We start from the raw sequence: 14,546 nt of genomic DNA, 5'->3' as shown, positions 1-14,546 counted from the left end.
GAAAAATCATAACTGCCGAATGCGAGGACTCACAGGCGCCAGGCAGCGGGCTGCTGACATGCACCAGCCAGTGCATTTTCATGTCCCCCTGGGAGGCAGGCTCTAAAGAGCCCGACTGACGGCCAAGGAAACTGAGGCATGAAGAGAGCGTACCCTAGGTTGCATGACTAAGGATTCACAAACTTCCTCCTAATATCTACAGCAGACAGCACACAGGACCATTTACCCTGGTCTTTACCGTAGATGAGAGGCCAACAAGACAGGAACGGTCTGAAAGGAGGTGGCTGGCTGGTCTGGCTCGCAGAGTTATCTTCTACTGTCTACCCCACACCTCCCTGCCTGGCCACAGCCTGCTGGCAAATGGCAGCGGGCACCTTTTCCTGCCTACCTCAAAGCCCACGTGCTAGAGAGCAAGGCCCAGAGGGGATGGAGAAGACCCACTCCCGCCTTCTGAGCCCAACCAAACATGGCTGTGCCTCTCCTCCACCTCTGGCCTAAAGTGCCAGAAGCATTAATTCCACCCCCCCCCCCCCCCCCCCCCGAGCTCACTGTAAAAGAGAGACACACAATTGCAAGGGCCATTTCATTCCTGAGTGTAGATATGGCGTTCACCTTGACATCAGGGTTTAAATTAGTGCCTGGGTGTGTGGCCGGTGTGGGCCGGGCAGAGACCCCTGCCCTCAGATAGCTCCTGGGCCAGCCTGCCATGATGCCTGTCTCCCGCCACCATTTGCCACTCCTCTGCACCGAGGCATGGTTGGCATGTCCTTGTTCAATGCAGATTTGTTACCTAGCTGGAGTAACATTAATCTGCCAACACCAATTCATCGTCTGTTTTCATGTTAGCAGAGAGCAAGGCGAGGTGATGGAACACGGGACAGGTGAATTTTGATGAAGAAGGAGCAGGAAAAGCAGGAGCATGGGTCATCGCTGGTGAGAAATGGCTCAGATGCGGCCGGAAGGGGGGCTAGCAGAGGGGGTGGGGGTGAGGGCCCCAGCGGGATGGGACCAGGGCCGGGTGGTTGAAAAGAAGGGTTTTCTCCTCTTCAGAGCCAGGCTGCAGAATCATTGCCGGGGATGGAAGGACTCTCAGGGTCATCTGTGTCCTTTTACACGTGGCCTGAGGCCTGGGCTCTTCCTAGCAAGGTGCCTCCATGTCTGTGCTTGGTCAAGGTCTGGTCGGGCAAGTGCTGTTTCTGCCTGAGTGCTTTCTCAAATGCGGGCTTTGCTCTGGTAGCTGCCCTGGCTTGATGCACTGGGAGAAGCCGCTGACCCACCGCTGCAGCGGAAGACGCATCTCCAAAGTCAAGAAGTGGAGGAGGTTGGGGTGGAGGGCACGTAAATGCTTTATAGAGTTGGAAAGAGCCTTAGCCAACTTCAGGTCACTCTCATTTCACAGTGGAGAAACCGAGGCTCTGGAGTCTCCCTGACTTGTAGGCCTTAGCCACTGGTTAATGGAGGATCTGAGGCTAGACCCCCGGTCTACACAGCGCGGTCTGGTTGCTGGGCTCAGTGGAAGAGCCCGAACAGCGCAAGAGGCGGAGTTTGAACTCAGCTCAGTAAGTAAAGGGGAGCCACGGCAGTTTCTTCCAGACAGGGCCAGAGGATGGGTGAGGGCTGCAGAGCGACATCAGAGCTGGTGTGAAGGAACCAGGGCAGAAGCCCACGAGGCGGGGGTCAGAGGCAGCGACCAGAGGAAGGGGGGGGTCTTCGCCCAGCGCCGACCTTTTCTGTGCTCCGCAGGAGCCGAAAGCGGGGCTGGGGGCGTTACACAGCTGGAGGGAGGCTCAGGGACCAGCCCCCCAACCCGGGCCGGGAGGACGCGCTGCCGAGCCGCAGCCACGAGGTGGCGCCGGCGCGCCGAGGAAGCGCGGAGGCCGCTTCTGGGTCGCCCCAGCAGCCGCTCGGCCGCCTCCTCCGAGGAAACAATGCGGCGCCTCCCCGCGTAGCGCGGCGCGGGGCCGGACGCCGGACACCCGACACCCGACTGCCGAGAGCGGGCGGCAGAGTGGGCGCGGGGCGCCCTCGCCGAGAGCCATGGGCGCGGCACGGTGCCGGGCCGGGGAGCGGCGCGGCCCGGAGGCGCGGGGGGCCGGGGCGCGGGCCCGGGGCCGCCTCTAGTCGGCACCGAGGGCGCGGGCCCGGGGATGAGGGCGCCCGCGGCGGGGAGCCCGTCTGCGCGCCGCGGCGCCGTCTCGCCCAGCGAGCGAGCCCGAGCAGGCAGACGCACGGCCGGCGGTCGGGGGGCGCGCCGCCTCCCGGCCCCAAAAATGTGAAGCGGGGAGGGCGGAGACGCAGAGACGGCCCGGCTGGGCGCCCTCGCCGCCCTCCGGCAGCCGCGCCGCTCCCCTTGCCCGCCCGCGGAGGCCGCGCCAACCCCGCCGGCTGCGGCCGGAGCAGCGAAGCCGCCGAGTCCCCGCGCCACGCCGCCTCGCTCGGACCCAGCTTTGGCCCGCAGCGGGTTCGCTGCCGGGACGCGGCGGGAGCAGGGCCCGGGACGGTGCGTCTGGCCTCGCCCGCGGCTCCTCGCCCAGACAAGTTTGAACAATGATCACAGTCAACCCCGATGGGAAGATAATGGTCAGAAGATGCCTGGTCACCCTGAGACCGTTTCGGTAAAGTTCTCTCTCGGTTGGCGCGGGGAGGTCTTTTTCTCCGAGGGGGCGCCGGGTAGGGGTGGGCGAGGTCGTTCCTGAGAGGGTGCGTGTCCCAGTGGCAGAGGGGGCGGTTCGTGCTTCAACCCCTGTGGTGGCCAGTGGGGCTGTGAAAGGGATGGAGCCGAGGTTCGGGTTCGGGTGGGGAGGGGTGGGCAATCTGAGACGTGTCTCGAGTTGGTCTAGGTTGGAGAGGACTCGGGATGCGAGGGTGGGAATGGGGGCAGAAAGCACCCAGGTTGTGGTCCTGGGCCTCGCCCCGGGCGCCCCTTTCCTGCCCTTTGGGGTCCTTCCCACTTTGCAGACGGCCCCACCCGGTGGCGAAGTTAGTGCGCTGTGCAGGGCGGCACCCCCATCTAGCGTGAGCCTCGAGCCCTGGGTTGAGTCCTCCACCTGTGCCACCCCTTTGCCCCCGCCTTCTGCTTGCACTCCCCTTCTCGCTGCGGCGTGTGGGCCTGTCTCCATTGGGAAGGTCCTCGAGATTGGAGCAAGGACCACTCCCAGCCCTTCTGCTGGGAATTCGACCCTGGATTGCTGGCCATGGAGGGTTGGCGGCAGGGGCGGCGCTGTGGAGCTCCAGGGCAGCGGAGCCGGGACCTCCGGGAACCTCTGGAGGCAGGACGGAGGCGAAGATCGATCCCCCCCACCCCAATCTCGGACGACCAAGGCTAGGCAGGGCTGGGGCCACGCGGGGCTGGCTGGTCTCTGTTGAACCCATCCTAGGGGCCCCAGAGCCGGGTAGGGCCAGCGCAGCTCTCTCCTCTCCCTGGAGCCTGCGGAGCTGGCCTGCGGTCTGGGTCAAGGAGGAGATGCTAAGTGATGGGTGCCCAGCGGGGTGGGAGAGGCACCTTGCCCAGGGAGACTGGGCAGCAGAGGGCACCTAGGGAGGGGTGGGGGGTTGCACTCCCCACAGGGCCACGGGGGTGGGTGTGGGTGTGGGTGCGGTCCACTCTGCTGGGGCAGGAAGTGGGCAGGCAGAGGCGCCGGAGGTTTGGGCTGCGGGAGGGGCGGGTTTTGATCCCCCGCCCCTGCCAGGCCCCCGCTGGTCTCCCTCTCAGCCCCTGGCGGGGAGACCGTGGCTCAGGTGTCTCCGGCCTCCCCAGCACCTCCTGGGTGGGCCGGGCCTGTTGTGTGGAGCTGAGGAGACAGCTTTCGTGAGGGCAGGGGTCATGATGGACCACCACCATCTGGATCATGTGGGAGGGGAGGATCGTAGAGCTGGCGGTGCTGAGGGTAGGGCCTTGGGCAGGGGACAGGGAGGTGGCTGGAGCCCCAAAAGAGCCCTGACAGAAGGTTCCCACGGAAGCAGGGCAGGAAGTGGGCATCTCTGGAAAGGGCCTTACTCCTCCAGGGAAATTCTCCAATCCCCGGCTGACGCTGACCATTTACAGGGTCCTCTTCCCGAGTCTGCCACCCCATGTTGACCCCGCCTTCCACGTCATGGGAGGGCCAGCCAACTGGGTGTCCAGCTTTGACTGGACATTTTCTGGTGCAATTGGAGGCAGCCGCGGGAGCCAGCACCACGGACAGCGCCCGCTCCCCAGCGCTCCTTCCCTCTGGGGTCCTGACTCTTCCAGGCTCTTATCTGAAAGCAGGATTCAGAGGGGGGATTGCCTAGGTTCCCCTCCCCTCGAGTTGTGTGTCTTCACCTAGTGTCTCCCTAGGCTGCCCAGAGACCCACAGCCACCAGTGGAGTCTTTGTATCCCCTTCAGATGGAGGGGGGCTGGCCTCCCACCACATCACCTCTACTTGTTAGTTTTTAAGGGCAGACTGGGGGCCCTGTTCCCCCTGTTTTCCCTCTGGCAGGAACCTTATTCTGTAGTTGCTCCTGGAATGTAGCTTGAATAGATAACATGGGTGGACGAAACCATTTTAACTTGAATCTACTGTAAATGGCCCTAGGATTGAGGTCCAGCAGAGAGAGATGCAGATGAAGTGTATTGGGGACTCCAGATTCTGGGCTAAAAGTTTAGACCCCTTTTTCATAGCAGATGTTTGGACCCTGCAGCCCAGGTCCCTAGCTCTAAATACAGTCCCCATAGCTGTGGAGAGGGTTTGGGGAAGTGAGGGACAATAAACTTGAGGAATCCGTCCTTGTCCTCAGGCTGGGAGGACGAATAGTTGATTCCCTCAGGATCTTCCTGGGTGTGCAACCACCGACCTCCTCCACCGTTTCTCTGGCTACTGTGCTGAGAGCAGCCTGGCTTCATCTTGGGATCCCAGGGCCTCATCCCCAAGCGTGGTGGAATTCAGTGAGGGAGTCCTTGGGAGGGAGCAGTGTCTCTTACGCTGTCTCACCTGTCCTCCCTGTCCTCTCCCGGGGGAAGCCCTCAATGCTTTCTCTGCTTTGGGGGTTCTGCACCCTCTCTGATTTAATCTCTAACAGCTTCATTTAAATATGGGGTGGGAATTTTGTTGTGCTTTTATTTTCTTCTGCAATTGTGTGTTTTCTTTAATGGGCCAAGTTTTAATTAAATACTGCTCTGCCAGCTTCAAATAATGAAGATTAAAATGCATAAAGCAGGTCTTGCCTGGAGATACAAATGAATGTGGGGTTGAGGGTGGTGGGTGGAGGTGAGAGGGCTGGAGGCCTCTAGCGTGATTTGTGGGGGCTCCCTGTGGTGCGCCTGGCTCCACATGAGATGGGGTTCCTCATCCTGACCAGGGTGGGAGACTCCCCTTTCAGCTCCGCCAGGTTTGCAAGTCCTCTGATACATTCAAGGTCCCAGAACAACTGCCACCTCTGGCCTTCCCCACGTTGGTTAGCTCAGTTCTCCGGTTTGGGACCCAGCACCTGGTGAGGAAGCAGCAGGAGCCTGGGGTTCCCTGCTGTCCCCCTGGGGCTACCCCAGTGCCCGGCACCTGGGAAATACTCAACTGTGTGTTGAAGGAATGAACAAGAGTCCTGTTTTGCCCAGCTCTCCTGATCCGTGCCCCGGATGACCCCCCATGCACTGGTGTCCACTCACTCTGCCCAGTCCAGTGCGGACAACTCCTATGTGTCTGCCTGGTAGAGATGTGGGTTAGGGAGACTCTGGGCCCTGCCCTTGTAGATCTTACCCTCTGGTAGGGGTGGGGGCATACGCCACCCCCTCGAACATGATAAGGAGTTGTTCAAGCCAGCGCTGTGGCAAGACCTGTGTGCACAGCGCTGAGTTGGGCCCAGGTGAATGATGGGATCCAGGTGGGTTTCGTCTGGACCAATTACTTGCCCTCTGGCTGGCATCAGTGCCTGCTGTTTCCATTTATACCAGTGGTTCTCAAACTTTAGCATGTATCAGGATTGCCTGGAGAGCTTGTTAAAACACGTTGCTTGCACCACCCCCAGAGTGTCTGATTTGGTGAGCCTCGGACTGGAGCCCAAGATTTGCATTTCTAACAATCCCAAGGTGATGCCGGTGCTGCTGGTCTGGGGAGCACACATTGAGGACCTCCGCTAATGAGCCAGGCTCTATCTGGAGGCTGGAACTTGCCCCAGCTATGCCTGTATCATTGGCCCTTGGGGTTTTGTGTGAGCCTCATGGCCAGCTCCTTGTAGTCGAGCTCTCTTTATTCCAGGCTCAGCCCTGGATCTTTTGTTCCTCCATCCATCTGTTCCATACTCACTCCCTCACCCACTCATTTGTACAGAGCCTTTGCTGGATAGGGGTGCATTCCACTGACCTGTTTCTGACCTGCCCTGTTGCTCTCTGCAGGCTCTTTGTCCTGGGCATCGGCTTCTTCTCACTCTGCTTCCTGATGACGTCTCTGGGAGGCCAGTTCTCTGCCCGGCGCCCGGGGGACTCCCCCTTCACCATCCGCACAGAAGGTATCTTGGTGGGGAAAGGGGAGTCAGAAATGGGTGCAGGTGTTTGTGGGTTGAGGAGAAGGAGGCCCTTGAACCTAGCAACTCAAGGGACTCCCTGAGGCTCTGTCCCAGGGATCCAGGCCACCACATCTATGGACGTGGGAATGGAGAGGGGTCTTGGCTCAGGCTATGTGATCCCGCACGCTGTTTTGGCTTTGGTTCCAGCTGTGATCATCGGGCTTCTTCTGGCCCAGACTCTCCGGCCAGGGATGGGCCTTTGAGTTAGGGCTTCCCAGGCATCAGAAGAGGCTGCTTGAGTTGCTTCTTTAGTGTGTTTGTGGAGGGGAGTGTTTCTGAATGACACTTGTCCCTTTGAGACTCACATACTCTGTGCTTTTGACACAGGCAATGGCCACAGCCGAGGGGGTGGGGGTGGGAGAGGCAGAGGGCGGCCTGGCCATGGGCTCACGTGTCTTATCCTTGAGCTCTTGGGACACAGTTCAGACCTTTGTGGCTCCTTGTGAGGCGGTGGAACAGGGGTTCAGAGCACAGGCTTTGGGGACCAGATGGACCTGGTTTGTACCCTGTTTCATTATCTACAAGTTGTGTGCCATTGGCCAAGTCACTGAACTCACACAGGGAAGGAAAGGGGTGGGATTGAATGAGCTCACGTCGTGGGTGTGTGATGGGGTCCAGACCTGGGAGACCTCCTGAAGATGGGCCCTCCTCCCTTCTCTTTCTACTCAGTGAAGAATGGCAAACAGTGCAGAGTCCTGCCTAGTGGGTCACGGGGGCTCTTCTGGTCACCGTGGGAAGGAGGGACACAGGGTGGTGGGGTAGCTGGGGCAAATAGGGTTTCTGGAACTCTTCAGCAGGCTGGCTTGGTGGGCTCTCCCCTGCTACTCTGGGGACGTCTCTGGTTGAAGTCCACTTTCTCAAACGCCCAAGACCCAGCTGGCTTCCCTGTTCCCAATGGCAAATATACCCTCAAGGAGCATGGGCTGTCATCTAGGGTGGGTGCTCTAAGGGGCACTTGTTATGCCATCTGGCATCTCATCATTAGATCCATTCCTTAGGTTTAACATGTACTTATTTAAACTTGCAAAGCTCCTGGCAGAAATTTCACATTTATTAGTCATTCAAGCCTGAATGTAAATTAACGTATCCCCCTCTGACTCGCAGAGTTGCGTCAGTCTCTCTGAGCTCCAGTTTTCTCCTCTGATAAATGGGGACGATACCTGTGTGCCCAGGATTGTCGTGAGTCGTGTTAAGATAACACATATGAAGGGGCTTGAGCAGCATCTGGCAAGTAGTACAAGCTCCATCAATATTTATTGGATGTGTTCAGTTTGAGATGGGGACACTGCAGAAAAGGTTGTTTAGGGAAAAGGGCCGAGGAGATGCTGGGATTTCTGCATAGGAGATGGGCGTGAATTGAGGCTGAAAGCGGGTGGGGGGGCGGTTGTGAAGGCACACTTGAGGGGCAGCTTGGGGAGGGGTACTGGAGGTCACGGGTGCGGGGGTGGATGATGGGGGACATGGAGTGTGAGGAGATGGGGTGTAAGGAGCGATGCTCAAGCCACTTCTGGAGAGGGGGCATATCCCCCTGGGTGGCTGCTACAGGGGGCTTGAGGAAGCTGGACCTCCAGAAAGGTCAAGGATCCAAGAGATGGGAATTGGGGGCTGGGGGAGGAGAGGTGTATGGCTAGGCTCTGGTTCTTCTGCTCATCTCCCTGGCAGGGGATGGGGCCAGTGCCCCAAAGTACAAGGGGCTTGTGCGAGCCCTGCCGAGCCGTGCACTGTGCAGTTTTGCCTGGTAGAGGAGGTAGGAGTCCCAACTCCAACCAGATCTATGTCTCGGGTGGGCAGAGCCCTGGAGGGGAGAGGACTTCCCCAGGGTCACGCAGTTAGATTAGAGGCGTGCGCTCCATTGGAGCTTACGCTGTTTTGCAGAATATCCACAAACTGAACGCGTCATGCAACCAGCAACCTAGACCAAGAAACAGAGTGTGATCAGCCCCCAGAGGTGCCCTCATGGCTCCTCCCACTCATTACTTCCCCAGGGATGTCAGGACCCTGACTTCTCACAGCACAGAGCTTTGCCTGTTTTTCAGACTTTATGAACATGGAATCACATAGTGGCTTTTCTTTTGTGTGTGCCGTTTTTTCCCCTCTCGTTATTACATTTGTGAGAGTCATCCGAGTCGTGCTGTGTGGTTGTAGACATTTGTCTCTACTGCTGTTGTGTGAATTCCATTGTGTGAATGCACCGCGTGATGTTTACCCACTCGACTGGTGGTGGACATTTGGTGTTTCCAGTCTGGGGCTGTGTGGCTATGCTGCTGGGAACATTCTGGTACCTGTCTTCTGGTGGACACACACAGGCATTTATGTTGCGTACGCAGAAGAGTGAAGTGGTCGGGTCTCTGGTCTGTTGTGACATCCATTCTCGGAGCCAGTTCAGCCACCCAAAGCCTTTTCGCATTTCCCGGTCCCTGGGCTGGAAGCTAAGTGCCTAGAATGTGGAACTGAAGGTGGGGAGGGGGAGACGGACAGGAAGGGAGGCCTGAGACTTCCAGAGAACTGACCCTGACTCGGTCCACATCCCAGTTCTCTTTGTCCCCCCTGGTTTCTTTCACGCTCTTGGATTAAGTTGATTTTTTTGGAGAGACCCAAAGCCGGGACTTGGAAGAGCCCCAAGTTTACATTGTGGGTTTAACAGCCTGATCCTGCAAAACAGGCCTCCTCCAAAGACACCCCCACACTGTGCCTGGAGCAGCCCTGCAGGAGACCTAGGAGGGGCCAGCATTTCTGCCTGGGAGTCACCTCAGCGAAGGACTAGGGCTGGAAGGGGGGCAGGTGGAAGGGACTTGGGGAGGGAGACTGGAGGTCATGGGTGGGGGTTGGGTTGTTGCATTGCTTTAGTTCCCCCGTGTCTATGCAGCCCCAGGGCAGAATCAGGAGAAGGAAACTCAGGAAGGCACTGCCATTTAGGAAAACAAAACAGAACAAGATCCTTGCATTGGTCAACAAAACCATCTGAGCACAAATGGGGGAAACAGTCTGTCGTGTCCTGGCCTGTCAAGCCTGTGAGGGAAGTGGGTCCCCCCAGGACGAGGCTGGGTGGGGAGAAGAAGGGTGTTCTCTAAAAGGAGGAGGGCCCTACTAGAGCCTCTGTGGACTGTGGTCTCCCGGAGGAGGCTCTGGATTCCCCCCGAGGCCAGTTTATATTTTGTGATAAAGTTCTCTAATTTGGGGATAAAAATGTGACAGACATCTCTTTCTATATTCTGCACACTCGTCTTAAGATTCAGGAGGGGGAAGGAGGCTGACAGGAAGCATGACTCGGAGAAGTCTAACCTTACTCCCTCTTGCGGCAGGTGGGCCTGACTTGGGCCTTGGGGGAGGGTTTTCTCTCCCAGATGGGGAGGGGTTTTTGCTTGCCCCCTCACCAGACCCCAGTCCCTCCTCCCTGCCTCCTGGCTCCACTTCCCCTCTCTTGTCCTAAGGAGGAACTTGCTTCCCTCTTAGGGACAGGGGGTGGGATGTGAAGTTGTGTGAGGCCTCTCTCCTGATGTTGCTGCAGGTTCCCTGAGCCCGTGTGCCCGGCTGTTACCGGCTCTCTATCTTGTCTGGAAGGAGTAGAGGTCAGAGGCTATCTCTGGGGAGAGGCCTGCAGGCGGGAGGGCCTGGGTTCAGCTGCACGTGGCTGCCCTGAGGTTACCCTGGGGCCTGGCCCTGCCAGACCTTCCAGCCCCCCAGCCTGGATTTGAACCTGGGGAATATCAGAAAAATATTTCCTTGCTCCGTGGCTGGCTCTGGCCTTGGACCTCGGTGCTAGGGATCTCTTCCCCTCAGAGGCTGGTGATGGATGGGTGGGCCAAGACCCAGGGCCTGTCCTTGTCTCCTCTGCTGCCCCGGGCCCCGAGCCCCAGTGGCCTCAGAGGGCTTCTGTTGTGGCTGTGTGCAGACGGACAAATGTGCTCATTTCTCCAGCTGGGCAAACACTAAGTCACAGCCCCTGTCTCAAGGGCCAGGGAGGTCTCTTTTATCTGGCGAGGTGGGGGCTCCTCCAGTTTCTAGGAACCAGCAAGAAAGGGCTGGGGTGGGGACAAGAAAGGAGGACAAGGCAGGGGACAAGGGAAGATTGGAGAGACAGACAGACAAGCATGTCCCTGTCTGGAGGGGAGGAGAGCTGAGGGGAGGGGAGGGGAGGGGCCTGGGTGGGTAATAAAGCACCTCTGTCTCTAACTGTGAGGAGCCATCTCTATCTCCTGGCACCCCGGCTTTCCTTACTTATATGGAAATATGGAGGGAATGCTTGTGAGTCCTGAGATGTGTCGCTGGGGCTTCACATTAAATACACTTCAATTTAGCCGACACCGGGAGCGGTGAGGTGGCTCAGGGCAAGCCATGGCGAGCTTGCTCCGCTGACAGTCGGGGGGTGGGCAGTGGCCGCAGGGAGCGTGTCCTGTGTGTCCTGCGGGAAGCTCCCCGGGCGGGCAGCTTCCAGTCTGTGTCATCTGCAGACAGCAGGGGCCGCCCTGAGCCCTGAGGACTGGGGAGGGTCTTGTGGTCTTGGTCCAGTCTGATGGAGGTGTCCTTACAGACCCATCTGAGAGGGACAGTGTATCTCCTTAGCCGCATCCCTAAGCCCTTGGGTCTTCTGGGGTCATTCTTTCTGTTGACATTTTCTTTTCTTTTTTTTTTTTAAAGATTTTATTTATTTATTTGGCAGAGAGAGACATAGCGAGAGAGGGAACACAAGCAGGGGGAGTGGGAGAGGGAGAAGCAGGCTTCCCGCTGAGCAGGGAGCCTGATGCAGGGCTCGATCCCGGGACCCTGGGATCATGACCTGAGCCGAAGGCAGACGCTTTAATGACTGAGCCACCCAGGCGCCCCTGTTGACATTTTCAAAGAATTGGCTTAATCCCTCCTATGAGGGGCTATCCAGAGCCCCACATATCTTTAAGGATCTCTGGGGGGCTTATGTGCCCCTGGCCACCTCTTGCTCTGAGCTCCTGCTTCTGTGAATTATCCTGCTCAGTTTCTCCCCTCCTGCGTCCTCTTTGTCCCTGACATTGACCTAGTGGGAAGGGTACCCTTTCCCCCAATTCCTGGCACAGAGTGGGGATGATGGCATGGGGGCTGGGACCACTGCTCAGCACAGCAAGCAGATGACAGTTCTCTCTTGCATCCCTGCAGCTGGAGACCCCCCACCCCCATCCCGCATGGCCGCTTTGGCTGCCCCGCCGCCCTGGCCCTGACCCCCTGTGCCTTGTTCTCTCTCCTCCTCTCCCAGATTGAACCAGGAATCTCCAGTCTTCCGACTTGAATATGCAGAGTCATTTCGCTTTCTTTTTGTCTCACTGCTCTGGGCATCTAGACTCCTAGACTCTGCTCTGGCCCACCCAGGGTTTAGTAAAACACAACTGAGCTCTCTCCCTAAGGGGATTCTGCCAGCTTTTATAGGAAAAGTTCTTTCCTCTCCTGTTACCCTAATCTCGAGAGAGGCAGTTGGGGCAAGAGCCAAAACAGGAGAGAACCTCAGGGTTCAGTAAATCCAATGCCCTCATTTTGTAGGAGGAGAAACTGAGGCCCAGAGAAGGGAAGTGGCATGTCCATCCATCCTGCAGCCATGCAGCTGGTGACAGCAGGTGGAGTGCAGGCTTTGTCACTCCCACCCCAGCCTGTCCCCTGCCATGGTGTTGCCCCAGCTTTGCCTGGTTTCTGGGGTCCTGCAGCTCTCGGCCAGGTGGGGCAGTCATTGGCCCCAGCAGCTATTTTGCCACCTGTGTGTGGGGCTGGAAGTGTGTGTGTGGGGGGGCTGTTGTCAGTGAGGTTCCAGGGAGGGGCTCAGGCAGTGAGGAGGAACCAAGGAAGCTCAAGATGAGCTCAGACAGAGGGACAGCAGTGTGACAGGGCAGGGTGCCAGGCCTGAGACATCTCGGGGAGCATAGCACTGCTCTAGAAGCAGTGATATGGGCTCAGCATTCCCGGGGTGCCGCATCTGCAGGAGTGAGCTGCTGCCCAGGCTCTGTGGTCCAGCTGGGCCTGGGTACTCTGGCCAGGTCATGGCTGGGGGGCCTTGGTTAACAGGCTCTGACTTAGGGTGTCCCCAATTGTGGTCTCACTCTCCTTTTTCATGCCATGCCTTTGGGGAAGGGACCACCCCAGCCTTAGCTGTGAGCATTGGCTCATCAGGGCTTCCCAGGGAGGCTGGGCAGGCTGTGCACTGCACAATTCCAGGAGTGGTACCCAGTAGTGGCCAGGTTGGATCATCTGATGTTCCTCTATTTTTCTAGCTGAGGTGATGCACCCCCCCCCACCTTTGTTTTACTCTGTGCTCCAAGCGCTAGTTAAAAGCCAGATATTAACGTTTGGATGGATGATGGGCTTGGGTGGGGGTCTCAGGGATGAGAATGATTTGAAAGACTAACCTTCACCCCCAACTTTGTGGAGTTGAAAGAGAGAGGGAGCTATTCATATCTTCTTGGATTGATTGACTAACTGGTTGAGTACTGAGGGAGCGGGGTGGGGCAGCACGGTGGGAGAAACTTGTTCACTTAACACAGTGGTGAAATTTTCCCATCTCAACTGGTTTGTTAAAAATCCACCCAGTTTTCTGAGAAGGGAAAGTGGGAAGACTGCTAGTTATTTCAGCTACTGGTGTGGAGATGGGGTAGAGATGGTGTTTCCTTCCTTCCTCTAGATGTGCATTTTTCACCAACACCTGACCCCACCCTTTCTCATTCTTGGACAACTGTGTGTGTGTGTGTGTGTGTGTGTGTGTGTTGCAGCCAGGGATCCTAGCTTTTGTAAGGAAACTGCAGCTCCCCCCGAAGCTCCGGATTCCATGGCCTGTGAGGGAACCCTCCCCGGCTCCTGGTGGCCTCCCTTCTGACCTCAGGTGGACTCAGTCAGCAGGGGAACCGAGCCAGGAGGTGACTTAGTCAATGAAAGAAAGTGGCAGTGGCCACTGAGCCAGCTCAGGCCCAGAGCCAGGAGTCTGGGAGACAAGCAAAGCAGAAATGTCACAAGCAGCCTTGGTGACATGAAGCCTGTCTTGGCCCCCCTCTTCAGCTCAGTGCTAAGCGTGGAGCAGGGGAGACCAGCCCCTCGGGCTCCTCTCTTCTCCCCACCTTTGCCCCTGGGTCCCTGTGGCCTGCCATGCTCCCCTCTGCCCCTGGCTGGCATGGTGACAATGGTCGGCAGACAGGACCTGGTATTGTTGACTTGAGTTGGGGACCCAGAGGCTGATAGTGTTGCCATGACTGTCCCTGGGCCACAGAGTCCCATTGAGGGGGGGTGACAGAGGCAGGCGAGAGCCTCTCTTAGCTCACCGGGCCCCGGCCCTTTCTTTCTGGAGAAGCGTATGCTGCTGGTGCCCGAGCCCTTGGCCCCCGCGATTGCCATGCACACGGCCAACTTGCGGCTGCTGGCGATGGTGGTTCCTTGTCGAGGGCTTCTTCGCCACTGCAGCTGGCTGGCCACCCCACGGCAGGTGGGAAGCAGCAGGAGTTGGCTGTCTCCGGGAGCCACCCTCAAGCAGTGACCGGCAGGAGACGGTGTGCACATGGCCCTCGCCCCCAGGGGGAGAACTCTGGGGCAGACTCAGCACCTGCTGGTTGCCCCAGTTTGGTGACTCGCCCTCTCTGGGCCCCCTCCCCCTCCTGTGTCACCTCCTCAGTCCCTCACCGGGGCTTCCTTTACCTCTCAAATTCGTGACTTGCCCTCAAACCCTTGTCTCGGGGTTTGCTTCTGGGGAACCCAACCTCAGGCCCTCCCGCCCCTGGAAGCCCCTGGAAGCCCCTGGAAGCATTCAGATCTCCATGACTTGGTTCATTTGCTGTGAGAGGTTCAGAGGTGGCCCTTGGGGGATGCAGGGAGCCAAGTTGGGGATTGCAGTGCCTGGACCCGAGTATCTGTGGACCGTTTGGAGGGACTGTTAAAACCTTCACAGGAGGGTGCCTGGGTGGCTCATTTGGTTAAGCATCTGCCTTCAGCTCAGGTCATGATCCCAGGGTGCTGGAATCGAGCCCCATGTGGGGCTCCCTACTCAGCGGAGAGTCTGCTTCTCCCTCTATCCCTCCCCCTGCTCATG

At 58.2% G+C, this 14,546-nt stretch overlaps 1 protein-coding gene across 1 annotated transcript in view; it reads left to right on the top strand.

Moving 5' to 3' along the window:
* The first annotated feature begins 2,418 nt into the window (after positions 1-2,418).
* Positions 2,419-14,546, top strand: part of MGAT5B (alpha-1,6-mannosylglycoprotein 6-beta-N-acetylglucosaminyltransferase B) — a 68,643-nt gene continuing 56,515 nt past the window's right edge. Inside the window, exons 1-2 of the mRNA XM_081804410.1 lie at positions 2,419-2,615; positions 6,351-6,463. Of these exons, the coding sequence (XP_081660536.1) occupies positions 2,548-2,615; positions 6,351-6,463 (181 nt within the window). The 5' untranslated portion in view covers positions 2,419-2,547. The remainder of the gene's footprint in view (positions 2,616-6,350; positions 6,464-14,546) is intronic.

This window comes from Leptonychotes weddellii, chromosome 15 (genome assembly GCF_054177405.1).
Source record: "Leptonychotes weddellii isolate Sample4059 chromosome 15, ASM5417740v2, whole genome shotgun sequence".
Classification (NCBI taxonomy): domain Eukaryota; kingdom Metazoa; phylum Chordata; class Mammalia; order Carnivora; family Phocidae; genus Leptonychotes; species Leptonychotes weddellii.
The sequence above is the reverse complement of the archived record's forward strand: the minus strand, read 5'-3'. Positions and strand labels throughout refer to the sequence as shown.